General features: G+C 46.6%; 1 protein-coding gene across 2 annotated transcripts in view; it reads right to left on the reverse strand.

Moving 5' to 3' along the window:
- The window catches only part of ZZEF1 (zinc finger ZZ-type and EF-hand domain containing 1), a 1404152-nt gene that overhangs the window by 40998 nt on the left and 1351100 nt on the right, over nucleotides 1-12054 (reverse strand). For both annotated transcript variants that reach the window (XM_069226690.1, XM_069226689.1), the window contains exon 53: nucleotides 7718-7868. In XM_069226690.1, coding sequence (XP_069082791.1) covers nucleotides 7718-7868 — 151 coding nt within the window. The remainder of the gene's footprint in view (nucleotides 1-7717; nucleotides 7869-12054) is intronic.

Below are 12054 nucleotides of genomic sequence, written 5' to 3' on the forward strand. Positions count from 1 at the left end.
ACTGCAGGTCTTTTGCATTTCCCTCCGAGATCTGAACTGTGTCGGTGAGATTCCCCTGATGCTGTGCCCACTGGGACTTCAGGTCCCACTGCAGCGCCCTCATATGCCATCTGGCATGTTTGAATAGCAGGATGCAGGAGGTCATGAGGCCCAGCAGCCTCAGAGTCTGTCTTACCGAAATCCAGGATAGAGGCAGAAACATTGGTATCATAACCTGAATATCCTGGACTCACTGCTTGGGAGGATAAGCCCGAAACTGCACTGTGTCCAGAACAAGCTCAGATGAAAGGGAGCTACTGAGAGGGAGTTAGGTGTGACTTTGGCACGTTTATAGCGAACCCCAGCGAATGCAGGAGGACCCTCAATCATCCGTTCTTTTAATGGAGGCACAGAGGGAGGGAAAGACTGGAAAGGGAGGGAATAACCCTTCTGTATGATCTACAAGACCCATTTGTCCGATGTTATGGACCGCCAGTGAGGGAGATTAAATTGAATCCAACCTCCAACTCGACGCAAGTGGTCTTGCAGAATCATACCAGGAGGTCTTGGGCGCTGTGGAGGAGAGGGGCTGGGTGGTGGTCGACATCTGGCTAGACCTTCTGGCTCCAGAGGGGTACCACAACCTTGTCCTTGCACTGGATGTTGAATTGACAGAGGAAGTTGGCTGATTTGTGGGTGGCGTGGTACCACACCCCTTCGGAAGCCTTGAAAGGCAGACTGCTGACAAGCGGGCGCAAGGAGGCCCAAGGATATGGCGTAGCCCGAGAGTCCTTGAACTGCTCAAGCGCCGAGTCTGCCTTTTTTCCAAAAAGGCATGAGCCATCAAAGGGCATGGCCATAAGGTTTGCCTGGGCATCCCCTGAAAAGCCAGACATACGGAGCCAGGCGTGGTGACGAGGGGCCACCGTCGAAGAAATCGCCCTACCCAGCGAGTCTATTGTGTCCAAACCACACCGTATTATAAATGCAGCTCTCCCATCTTCAACAGCTTGTGAGAGAGTGTCCTGTATGCTCTCCGGGACCTTGGGCAGCACCTGTGCCACTGTATCCCATAAAGTATCCGAAAACTGGCCCAATAGGCATGAGGTGTTTACAGACTTCAATGCCAGGCTGGAGGAAGAAAATATTTTCTTTCCAAGCTGATCCAGCCTCTTGGGTTCCCTCTCCGGGGGAGCGGAAGGGAAGGCACCATTGGAAGTGGAGGCCTAGCCCACCAAGCTTTCAGGGGTGGAGTGTTGGGTGGGGAAACTAGGATCATTAGGAACTGGTCTATGGCGGCAGCCGACTGCCCTCTCAATAGGAGCCCCAGTGCTGGGTTTGGACCACGTCCCCAGCAGGACATCAGTGAAGGCTTTGTTAAAGGGTAACATTGGTTCCTATGTGAAAACCCCGACTGAAGCACCTCAGTCAGGAGGTTAGTACTGACTGGCACCTTAGGCAAATCTAGGTCCAAGACCTCAGCTGCCCTACGCACCACCATAGCATATGAAGCTCCCTCCTCTGTAGCCACGGTAGGAGGTAAGAGCATGCCAGTATCTGAAGAAGTATCCAGTCCACTGACTTCCCCTAGTTGCTCACACCAGTCCATATGCTCCAAACCATATTCTAAAGGGTCATGGCACCCCTCTGATTCCTCACCTGTACCCGTTTGATCAAAAGAAGCCGCAGGCACTGACGGCACCAACGAAGTCAGAATCAATGTCGTTCAGGCTCTGGATCATCTGGAATGAGGTTGGGGCTCACACTACCAGTGGGTGCCAGCAGAGCGGGGATCATTGACGTTGGGAGCGACGATGGAGGAGGCCGACTGTGTGAACTCGGTGTTGTTCTGGATCCTGTATCGGATCTTGGAGTACCCAATGACTCAGAGGCAGAAGCAGCCGGCATGGAATCTGATGGGGTCCATGCTGACCCCGCGGGACCTGAAGATGCACCAGCGGGGGCGGCCCACTCAAATATGAGGCGCGTGGCATTGTAAAACTCCTTTAGTTGAGCGGGGTTCGCTCCAGCTCCCGGAAATGGGGGAGACCTGAAGTTGGCCCTGGCTTAGGTTCTGCGGAACAGTGCCTGGAACATCAATGTTCCCGAGACACCTCGTTAGCCGACATGCGTGGCAAAGTTGAAGTCCGCTTGGAATTTTTCATCTTTTTGTGCCTTTCAACAGAGTGCCTGGAGGACCTCGAGTGCGACAAAGAGGACATAGGGCTCTTGGTGAAGGCATGCGACCTCCTCCTCAATCGGGACAGTGATCTCCTAAGAGTCGCCTCACCTGAAGTCAACTGCCGGGCCACCATGATCTTCAGAGACTGCTCTCTCAAGGATGGAACATGACTTCGAGTCGTGGTCTCTGTCGAGGCACCAGAGACATACCTAATGGGGGTCCATCACCAACATGGTGCGTTATCATGCTCCACTTGGCTTGAACCTCGTTTTCCCTGATGTCATCTTTGCACAGACTCGAAAAAGCATTGAAAAAATGGTAAAAGAAAGGCCTGCCAAAAAAAGCGCAGGGTAGCTCGAATCCAGACCTGCGCGGAAGGAAAAGAACTGACATACGGACGTCTGGGTGGTGCCTTTATAAGTGACCATGACGTCACAGACGGCTCCAACGACTCCACAAGCAGAGCCGAAAGACGCCACTTGATGGCGCACGCATCATGCTGCTCAGCATTTTGGATTCCAAGCTGACGCCAGGAAATTCTAAGGTAAGGAATCTGCAGCTAGAAGCCTCTATCACATAGCAATAAGCATTGGCAAAAGTGATCAAAAACAGTGTGGGCCCTAGGGGAGAGTCAAACAATACACTAAGAAAGTGGAATGCAAGAGTCAATCCCCCATCTAAGGATGTGGAATCGTTAGAAGGGAGCTGGAAGAACCAGGAACCCCAAGAGGTGAGTACCAGAGGGACCCCCAACGACCAGAATAGCAGAGGTAAGAACCTGGTTTTCCCCAAAACGAACAGGACAATTTTGGAAAAGGATTATGCAAGACCCAACCAAGACTGGAAGAACCCAAAGGTGGATCCTGACAGAAGAGGACCTGAAAAGGAAGGGGACCAAGTCTGGTTCGTGATAGATTGTCCGGCTGTGGCAGGAGCCACTACCCACCTGTAGGAAGCTGGCTCTGTACATAATATATCAAAATGAGATATATTGTGCCCAGAGTCCAGGGGTTACCAGAGGCTTAACCGAGGCCAAAGTAAAAAATACAAATGCTCTCTTTTATGGTAGTGTGGTTGAGCAGTTAGGCTTATCAGAGGGTAGTGCAAAGCATTTGTTGTACACACAAAGACAATAGAAGAAGCACACACTCAATGACAACTCCAGACCAATGGTTTTTATATAACAAAAATATATTTTGTTAATTTATTTCTAGAACCACAGGATTCAAGTTGCAGGTAAGTACACAAATTAATAAGTATTTCACATATGTATCAATACCACTGACTGGAAGTTGTACAGTTTTTGAATAAATGGCAATAATCTGTTTTAAAAGTTCACACTGCAATTTTCAGAACAGTTCCTGGAGGAAGAAAAGTTAGTACGTTTTGCAGGTATGTACAAAACTTACAGTTCCAGTCTCCAAGGGTTAGGGAGGCCACTGGTTGGGGCTCACCACCAACAACATGGGGCCGACCGGGTGCAGAGGTCAAATTTGAGGCAAGTTTAACATGGGTTCCTATGGATACTGGGGGCACTCGGTTTCAGATCGTCTGGCAGGTAAGTACCTGTGTCTTCAGAGGGCAGACCTGGGGCATTTAGAGAAGCAATGGGGGGGCCACAATTAGGCACCAAACTCACACCCTCAGCGGCGCAGGGGCGGTCTGGTGCAGGGTGCAAACAAAGCATCGGGCTTCCAATGCTTTCTTACGAGGGGACCCCAGGGGTCACTTAGATGCTGCAGGCTGGGTCAAGGGGGTCGGTTCCATAAAACCACAGGCTGGACAAGTAGGAGGGACGTCTGCTGAACGTTGCTGCACCGGCGGTCGGGTTCTCCAAGTCCTGGTGGTGCAGTGTACCTTTTGGAATCAGATATCATTATCCGGAGCTTTCACGGTCAGGGGGACTCTGTGGATTCACACTGCAGGCGTCACTGTGGGGCCGAGGGGACGTCAACCCAGGGTGGGCTCTCGCTCGGAATCGCCTGGGGATCCTCTCTAGCCGGTTGGACCACCTTGACACGGGACGTGGGTGTCAGGTGCAGAGTGGTCAGGAGTCGTGGATCCGGGAAGCTCTGGAGTCCCTAGATGTAGTTTCTTCTTGGACAGGGCCATTGTCAATGGCAGTTCTTGGTCCTCTGTGATGCGGACAGTCCTCTGGAAGCTTGGCAGAGGTCGCTGGACCAGGGAGATGCGTCGCTTTCTTTTGCAGGTTCTTTGAAGGAGGAGACAGGCTGGGTGGGCTGGGGCCAAGTCCGTTTTCATCTTCTCTGCTGCGGCTTCAGCTTAGCAGTCCTTCTTTCTTCTTGTGAGGTCGCCAGGAATCTGACAACTTGGGTTCAGGAGAGCCCTTAAAACCTGTAATTAAGCGGCGTTACAGGGGTCAGAGGGCAGTAACCAATAGCTACTGACCCTCAGGGTGGCTACACCCTTCTTGTGTCCACTCACTCTGTTTGGGGAGGGGGACACAAACCTCACCCTACTGGTTCCTGTCTTGCAAACCAAGATGGAGGATTCTGCAGGGAGGGGATCACCTCAGCTCTGGACATCTTAGAGGTGGTCCTGACAGGGGTGGTTACTCCTCCCTGTTTTCCCTCATTTTCCCACCGGACTTGCCGCCAAAAGTGTGGCTTTGTCCGGGGGGCAGGCATCTCTTCTAGCTGCAGTGCCCTGGGGCACTGTAACCCGAGGCTTGAGCCTTTGAAGCTCACCGCCAGGTGTTACATTTCCTGTAGGGGGGAGATGTGAAGCACCTCCACCCAGGACAGGCTTTGTTTCTGGCCACAGAGAGCACTAAGGCACTCACTCCACGGGGTCAGAAACTTGTCTGAAAGTGGCAGGCTGGCAAGGACCGATCAGTCCTACACTAGCAGTTTGGCTAACATACAGGGGGTATCTCTAAGATGTCATCTGTGTGCATTTTTCAATAAATCCCACATTGGCATCAGTGTGGGTTTATTGTGCTGAGAAGTTTGATACCAAACTTCCCAGTATTCAGTGAAGCCATTATGGGGCTGTGGAGTTCGGAATGACAAACTCCCAGACCATATGCTCAATATGGCTACACTGCACTTACAATGTCTAAGAATGAACCTAGACACTTTAGGGGCATACAGCTCATGCAGCTATGCCCTCACCTGTGGTACAGTGCACCCTGCCTTAGGGCTGTAAGGCCTGCTAGAGGGGTGACTTACCTATGCCACAGGCAGTGGTTTGCGGGCACGGCACCCTGAGAGGGGTGTCATGTAGGTTTTGCCTTTTTTTTTTTATCACACCAGCACACATAAGCTGCAAAGGCAGCGTGCATGTGCTTGGTGAGGGGTTCTCCAGGGCAGCATAATACATTCTGCAGCCCTTGGGGTCCTTCCCTGGCCACAGGGTCCTTGGTACCCTGTGTACCTTTTACAAGGGACTTATCTGGGGTTCAGGGGTGTGCCAATTGTGTAAACAAAGGTACAGATTTTGGGAAAGAACACTGGTGCTGTGGCCAGGTAGCAGGGTCCCAGCACACTCCCAATCAAAGTTGGCATCAATATCAGGCAAAAAGTGGGGGGTAACCATGCGAACAAGGGCACTTTCCTACACCACCCTTCTGTGGATGAAGGACCAGGTCGACAGTGAACGAAGAAGGTCAGCCGTGCAGCACAGGAGATGAGAAGCCTCAGAAGTGATGCAAGTGATGTCCCACATTGTCAGTCGCGATGCAGTCGGTTAGTGGTGTTGGAAAAGCACCAACAGGCCTTGGCAAATGCAAGAGACTGAGAAGAAGGTTTGCAAGGCTGAAGAGGACCAACAAGTTTCAGGGGACTCGACCCCAGGAGGGGAGTCCAGGGTGACCTTCAGCAGCTGAGAGTCACAAGAAGAGGAGGCAGCCCCCAAAGGCAACCCACTGGCAGCAGGCACAGGAGTCGCAGTGAGGCTCCCTCAGCACACCTGAAGAGGAATCCCATCTCACTGGAGCAGCAGGCCGGAGACTGTGCTTTGCAGGAAGGAGTGCTGGTGCCAGGGCTACACAGAGCCTGAAGATCCCTTGGAGGAGGAACAAACATCTCACAAACTGCTCTTCCCGCGGAGCATTGTCCAAGAGACGGGGCTAAGTTGAAGAATATTTGGCCTTCTTTGATCTCTTCTTCTTGTGACCCGAGGACATGGAATGGGAAGAGGAGGAATGGTGATGACTCTGCAAGCGGTCTCGTGACCTTCCTCTCGAACGAGATCGGGAACGATGCGGAGTCGAGCACCGGGACTCCATGAAATTTAGGGACCACTCTCTCAAAGCCTTCAGGTTCATGGCCCGACACTCGGAGCACAACTTTGGTTCATGGTCACGCTCCAGACTCCAAAGACATCAATCGGTGACAGGAGTTGCAGGGTTAAAAAATGGTCTTCCGGGACATCCCTTGATGCATCCAAAACTCGTCAAAAAGTGGTCGACCAAAGTGTTGTAGTTAGTCAAACAATGACTAGGGGTAGTTCTTTCTCCAGATCTACACGTAGGCTGGCGTGGAAGGAAAAGAACTGAAGTCAGCGTGCCAGGGTGGCTGCTATATATGACCGCAACGTTATCACGGTGACCAAGGTGCCCGCGGAGTTGACCGACGCCACCTGAGGGCGCGCACAGATACTGCTTGAAGAAAAGTTTCCGGATCCAGTCTGACGCCTGAGGGAAATTCTAAGGTAAGGAATCTGCAACAAGAAGTCTCTATCAGATAGAAAAAAAATAGTACCTCGATCACGTTGGGAGCAGGGGATGGGCGCTAATTAAGTTGAACCAATCAATGCGTCATACCTGCTCCACACAGAGGAACGGAAATGATGCCAGGCGTACCTTGACAGATTATGAGGCTGTAAAGTAGAGTGCCACACACACCAACAAATGGTGAGCGACAGGCGGCCTCCAAGCACTTTACTGTACACAACAGTGTCTTGTAAGCGAGACGCATGCACTAGCGCATGCACTCTAAAGGCTCAACCCTAAAAAGTCTAAAGCAAAAATAGTATTTGGTCTGTAACAGCACTCATTGCAATAGCAATACATGGGACTAAAGGGAACTACCTTGAGTGTGGATGTGCTTCTTGTCAAAGAACAAAATGCTGTCACTCACAGTAAAGTTACCCAATGGCTCAAGTTTCTTTACCCATTGCTTACTGATTTATGCTGTAGTGTGTCGAAGAAAAAAGTAAATAATAAAACAGCAGGCCACTGAAGGAAGAGGCATTGCTGAAACCCCCATACATAAGCATGTAATATATATAACTCCAGTAATATCAAAAGGTTTTGACTAATGCTAGACCTAAAAATTTGAATATGTAATGTAGTTCAGTATTTTATGTACAGACATTAAGAAAACCATCATAAAAATAATATCAACAAGATTACTAACTGTATAGGCCTATGCTAAATTAATGTATTTATTGCTGAATTCAAGAACAGCACTTTTAAATTAATGTAATGTTTTAGTAAGCATTCTGTAAACTGCAGTTGTTGAGTTCTGAAAATATATAAAATATATCTGAATATTGTACTAAATATGAATTTAGGGTATAAGCGCCGCTTACATTTGCTGTGTTCTCAGTGACGAAGAAAAGTTCTGTGAGAGCGCGGTGCAGCGGGAGGAGAACACTTGCACTACTCGTATCAAGACACAGATTTTTCTCCATATTACTGAAGAGCTGCCAAAGTGGTTTCAGCAGTGTCAAATCACAGTCTCTAAAGAAAGAAATGAGAGGACAGACAAAAAACAAATTAAATAAATTATGCAGTATTCTGAGAAATGATCACCAGATGGTATTAGCATTACATAAGAGCAATCAAAACATACAAACCTCTAAGTGGAGCACTATGGTCAACCACATTTTTTGAAGTGATTGTTTAAATTTCTATCACAATGGATTCTACACAGAACTGCTGCTCCTAACACAGGGATAATCTGAAGAAACTATTCCTCCATTCACCACACCTGCTGACATGGTATTGCTCATCAAAAGGAATCCTACATGACTGCTGAGTATTTACGAAGATTGTGTTGAGTTCTTACAACCAAAATGTGCAATGAAACCATTAGTTCTTAATAGTTCCTTAAGACATCCTGGACTTGGGCACAAGAAATGTTTGGATATGATGACATCAGACCCACAAGGCTAAACAGCTGCTGTGTCAACTCCTGGACTTTATTAAAAGATTCCAGAGATGTATAGAAAACATGCAAATAACCTAGCTTAAGAATTGGGTTGCTGGTGGGGGAGGTGAAACCCTGCTCAAGCAGCAATCACAGTCATTGTCAGGGTGAGGCACAAGCAAACCCCAAATTAACCTGTGTTCAATCCTCTGATAGTTTGGCACAAAGCAGTCAGGCTTAACTTAGAGGGAATGTGTAATGCATTTATGCAACGCTTCAAATACAACAAGAAACATTCAACATGAAAAATCGAGTAAATGTTAATTAATGAAACAAGACCAAAATGACAAGAATCTAACAGTAGAACCGAAGATATGAAAGTTCAAAGACTTCAGTGAAAATAGTGGCAAAAACTACAAAGCTCCAACTGTGGATATTTAGTTGGCCGGACTGGGACAAAGTCATAGAAAACTTAAAAGTACATGTCCTAGTTTTTAAATTCATTGCACACTGCCCTATGGGCTGACAAGGGCCTATTCTAGGGGTGATTTAAATCTATTAAAAAGGAAGGTTTATGCTTGGGAAAAGGTTTATTTTGACAGGTCGAAATGGCAGTTTAAAACTGCACATGCAGGCTGCAATGGCAGGCCTGAGACATGCTTAAAGTGCTGCTTAAGTAGGTGACACAATCAGTGCTACAGGACACTAGTAGCATTTAATTTACAGGCCCTTGGCACAGGTAGTGCCACTTTACTAGAGACTTACAAATAAATAATTATGCAAGCTAGGTATAAGCCAATTCTATCATATTTTAAGGAGAGCACACAAGCACTTTAGGACTGGATTCCAGTGGTAGAGTGTGCAGAAGCCTAAATCCAGCAAAAATGAAGTCAGCAAAACGGGAGGTATGAAGGCAAAAAGTTGGGAGGGAAACCACGGCAAAGATGGCAGGTCTAACACCTAGTATCAATGAAAAAAACACATTCAAGGCAAATAATCAAACAGATGTGCATGGTAGAGCAGAAACTGTTAACTGAGGAGGGGTAACAGGCATATCTAGACAAACTACAGAAGGCAATTCAATCATCCATAGTGAAAAGAGGTATAACAGCCAACCCAAACCACTTCTGCTTGCAGACAAATTACCAATAATGGGCAAAATATAACATTTTCATTACAAAACATAACCAAACGAACAGGAAATATTACAAATGAACCTCAAAATGACCAAAGAACAAATGTCTTTAAAAACGTGAGTACCTAAGTGTAAAAATCAATAACAAAAAAACTCTAACTGCCCCCCATCAAATATATCTTAAATAATCTGCCACTGTACACTATATAAAGATACTGACGGAATGTCTTCAAGAAAACCTCAAAAACTAAAAATATGCCTGGTAGAATTAATAAAAAGAACATTATAAAATGCATACCTCTTCCTCAGATAATGCTAAATTGAAAAAAGGCAAAGGTAATACAAACTACATAAATGAAATCTACTGAAAGCACCATATTACAGAAAAACTAACAGCAGAATGCACAATAGGAAATGATGTAATCGAAAGGCTTGTTCTGTGCGCAATTCTGTTTTTTCCACATTTACATTGTGCATCAGCATCAACGTCGCAGAGGTTTATGGTGGACAATGGTTACTCTCAACACAAAGTACTTCGATTCAGCCTCAAATCGGCTGAAAAACCTTTGAATGCATGGCTGTAGTTGCTGCCCATCTCACGAAGAAGAAAGTTTTCATATATCCTTACCTGTATGACTGGCTCATAAAAGCAGACATGCTCCAAGAGGTCCAGCATTATTTCATATAACAATATACATTCTCCAAAGCGTGGGTGTCAAACTTAACTTAAACTAATCTATTATCTGGATAAGATTTTATAAACATTGGCAGAAACAGTGTAACATTCAGATGATAGACTTTCTGCTGTCCATCTGAAATCTCACAATCTTAGAAACAATATGTTTGACTACCTGCCAGATTTCGTCTGTACTGGGACAAATGGGTTCTTATATTTTCCTAGTCCTGAATGGTCGACTGTAGATCAGACCAATCATTCCAAAATGCAGGCAGCTAGGTGGACAGTCTAGACCACCTGCAATTACTGAACGACAAAATATGAAAGGAGTCTCTTTCGCAAGGACTCAACCAATTTTGACAGAAGCTTTCATTCTGGGATGGACAGCGCACATGGGTCACCTTCAAATGAAAGGAACATGGTCTGAGAAAAATCATACATAGCACATCATCATGCTAAAACTGAGAGCAGCCCACCCAGCTCTCAGGTCTTTTCTTCCAGCCATCAAGTCAGAATCCTCCTAGTTCAGACTCACAGTACTACTTAATATATCATCTCAACAAGTAGGGAGGGAAATGATCCAAGGACTCTGCCTTTCGAAGCTCAGTCGATAAAGAAACTACTGATCGTCATGCTGTTGACTATCAATACAGTTCATATTCCTAATGTCTAAAATGAACAAGGTAACTCTCTGCTCTGTTTTTTCAACAAAACCATGAATGGCTGTTGGAATGCACTTTCGTAGGAAATGTTTGCGAATGGGGCTCACATAGACATCTGTTTGCAAACGGAGGAAACAAAAAAAATGCCAAAAGTACACCTTTGTGTTCTACCCACCATAGGCAATGGGAGATACTGTTTTAAAACATTTGTTGAGGATGAGCCTAATAGCTGCAGAATGGTAAACTCAGTGACAAGCTGGCCTCGTGTGTGGCTGACACCTATGGTGTTGGCACCTTATACCAGGTCCAGGCAACCCCTATTAGGGTATGTAGGCGGTGTTTAGGAAGACAGCGCTCTCTAGAGGTGGATGTGGATGAGCAGCCAAGACTTATTTAGGAGACATGCAAAACTTATGCAATACCACACAATAACGTATCACACATGAAAGGAACCACACAGTGTTACAAAAATAAACACCACACCAGATTACTTATAGGCAGTCCCCCAAATGGAGGTGAGTACACGCTATACGTATACACACAGTAATAATTACATATTGGCACAAGAAACAATAAGCATTGATCTGAATTAGTGAAAAATAGGGCCCTAGGGGAGGACCAAACCATGTACTAAAATAGCGGAATGCGAAGTAAAGTCCCCCACCCAAGGATATGGAATAGTTAGAGGGGAGCTAGAAGAACTAGAGACCCCAAGAGGTCTTCCTTTGGACTAACAAGAGGACTTAGGAAATGGACTGTGCAGGAACAGGAACAGATAGGAGGAACCCAAAAGTGGAAGAGGACCTGCAAAAGAAGGGGACGGAGTTCAGACCACGATGGAGTGTCCAGTTGGGGCAGGAGCTGTAGGAAGCTGGCCTGGTGTGGGGTAAGCGCCTATGGTGTTATCACCTTATAAAATGTACAGGTATCCCCTATTAGTGAGGTGTAGGCAGTGTCTAGGAAGCCAGGGCTCTCTAGAGGTAGCTGTGGTTGAGCAGCCAAGACGTATCTAGGAAACATGCAAAGCTTATGCAATATCACTCTAGTCACACAGCACTTATACACATAAAGAACCACAAAGTGTTACAAAAATAAAGGTACTTTATTATGGTAACACAAATACTAAAATATTGTACAGGCAATACTCTACTAGCAGGTGAGTAAACACACTATTATATACACATTGGTAACCAGGAAGGGGCATAGAAAACAGTTAAATAAAAACAATAGAGACCCGGGGGGGGGGGATAGTCCAAACCATATAATTTAAAAAAATGGAATGCGAAAGGCAGATCCCCACCCAG

Source organism: Pleurodeles waltl, chromosome 3_2 (genome assembly GCF_031143425.1).
Source record: "Pleurodeles waltl isolate 20211129_DDA chromosome 3_2, aPleWal1.hap1.20221129, whole genome shotgun sequence".
Taxonomy (NCBI): domain Eukaryota; kingdom Metazoa; phylum Chordata; class Amphibia; order Caudata; family Salamandridae; genus Pleurodeles; species Pleurodeles waltl.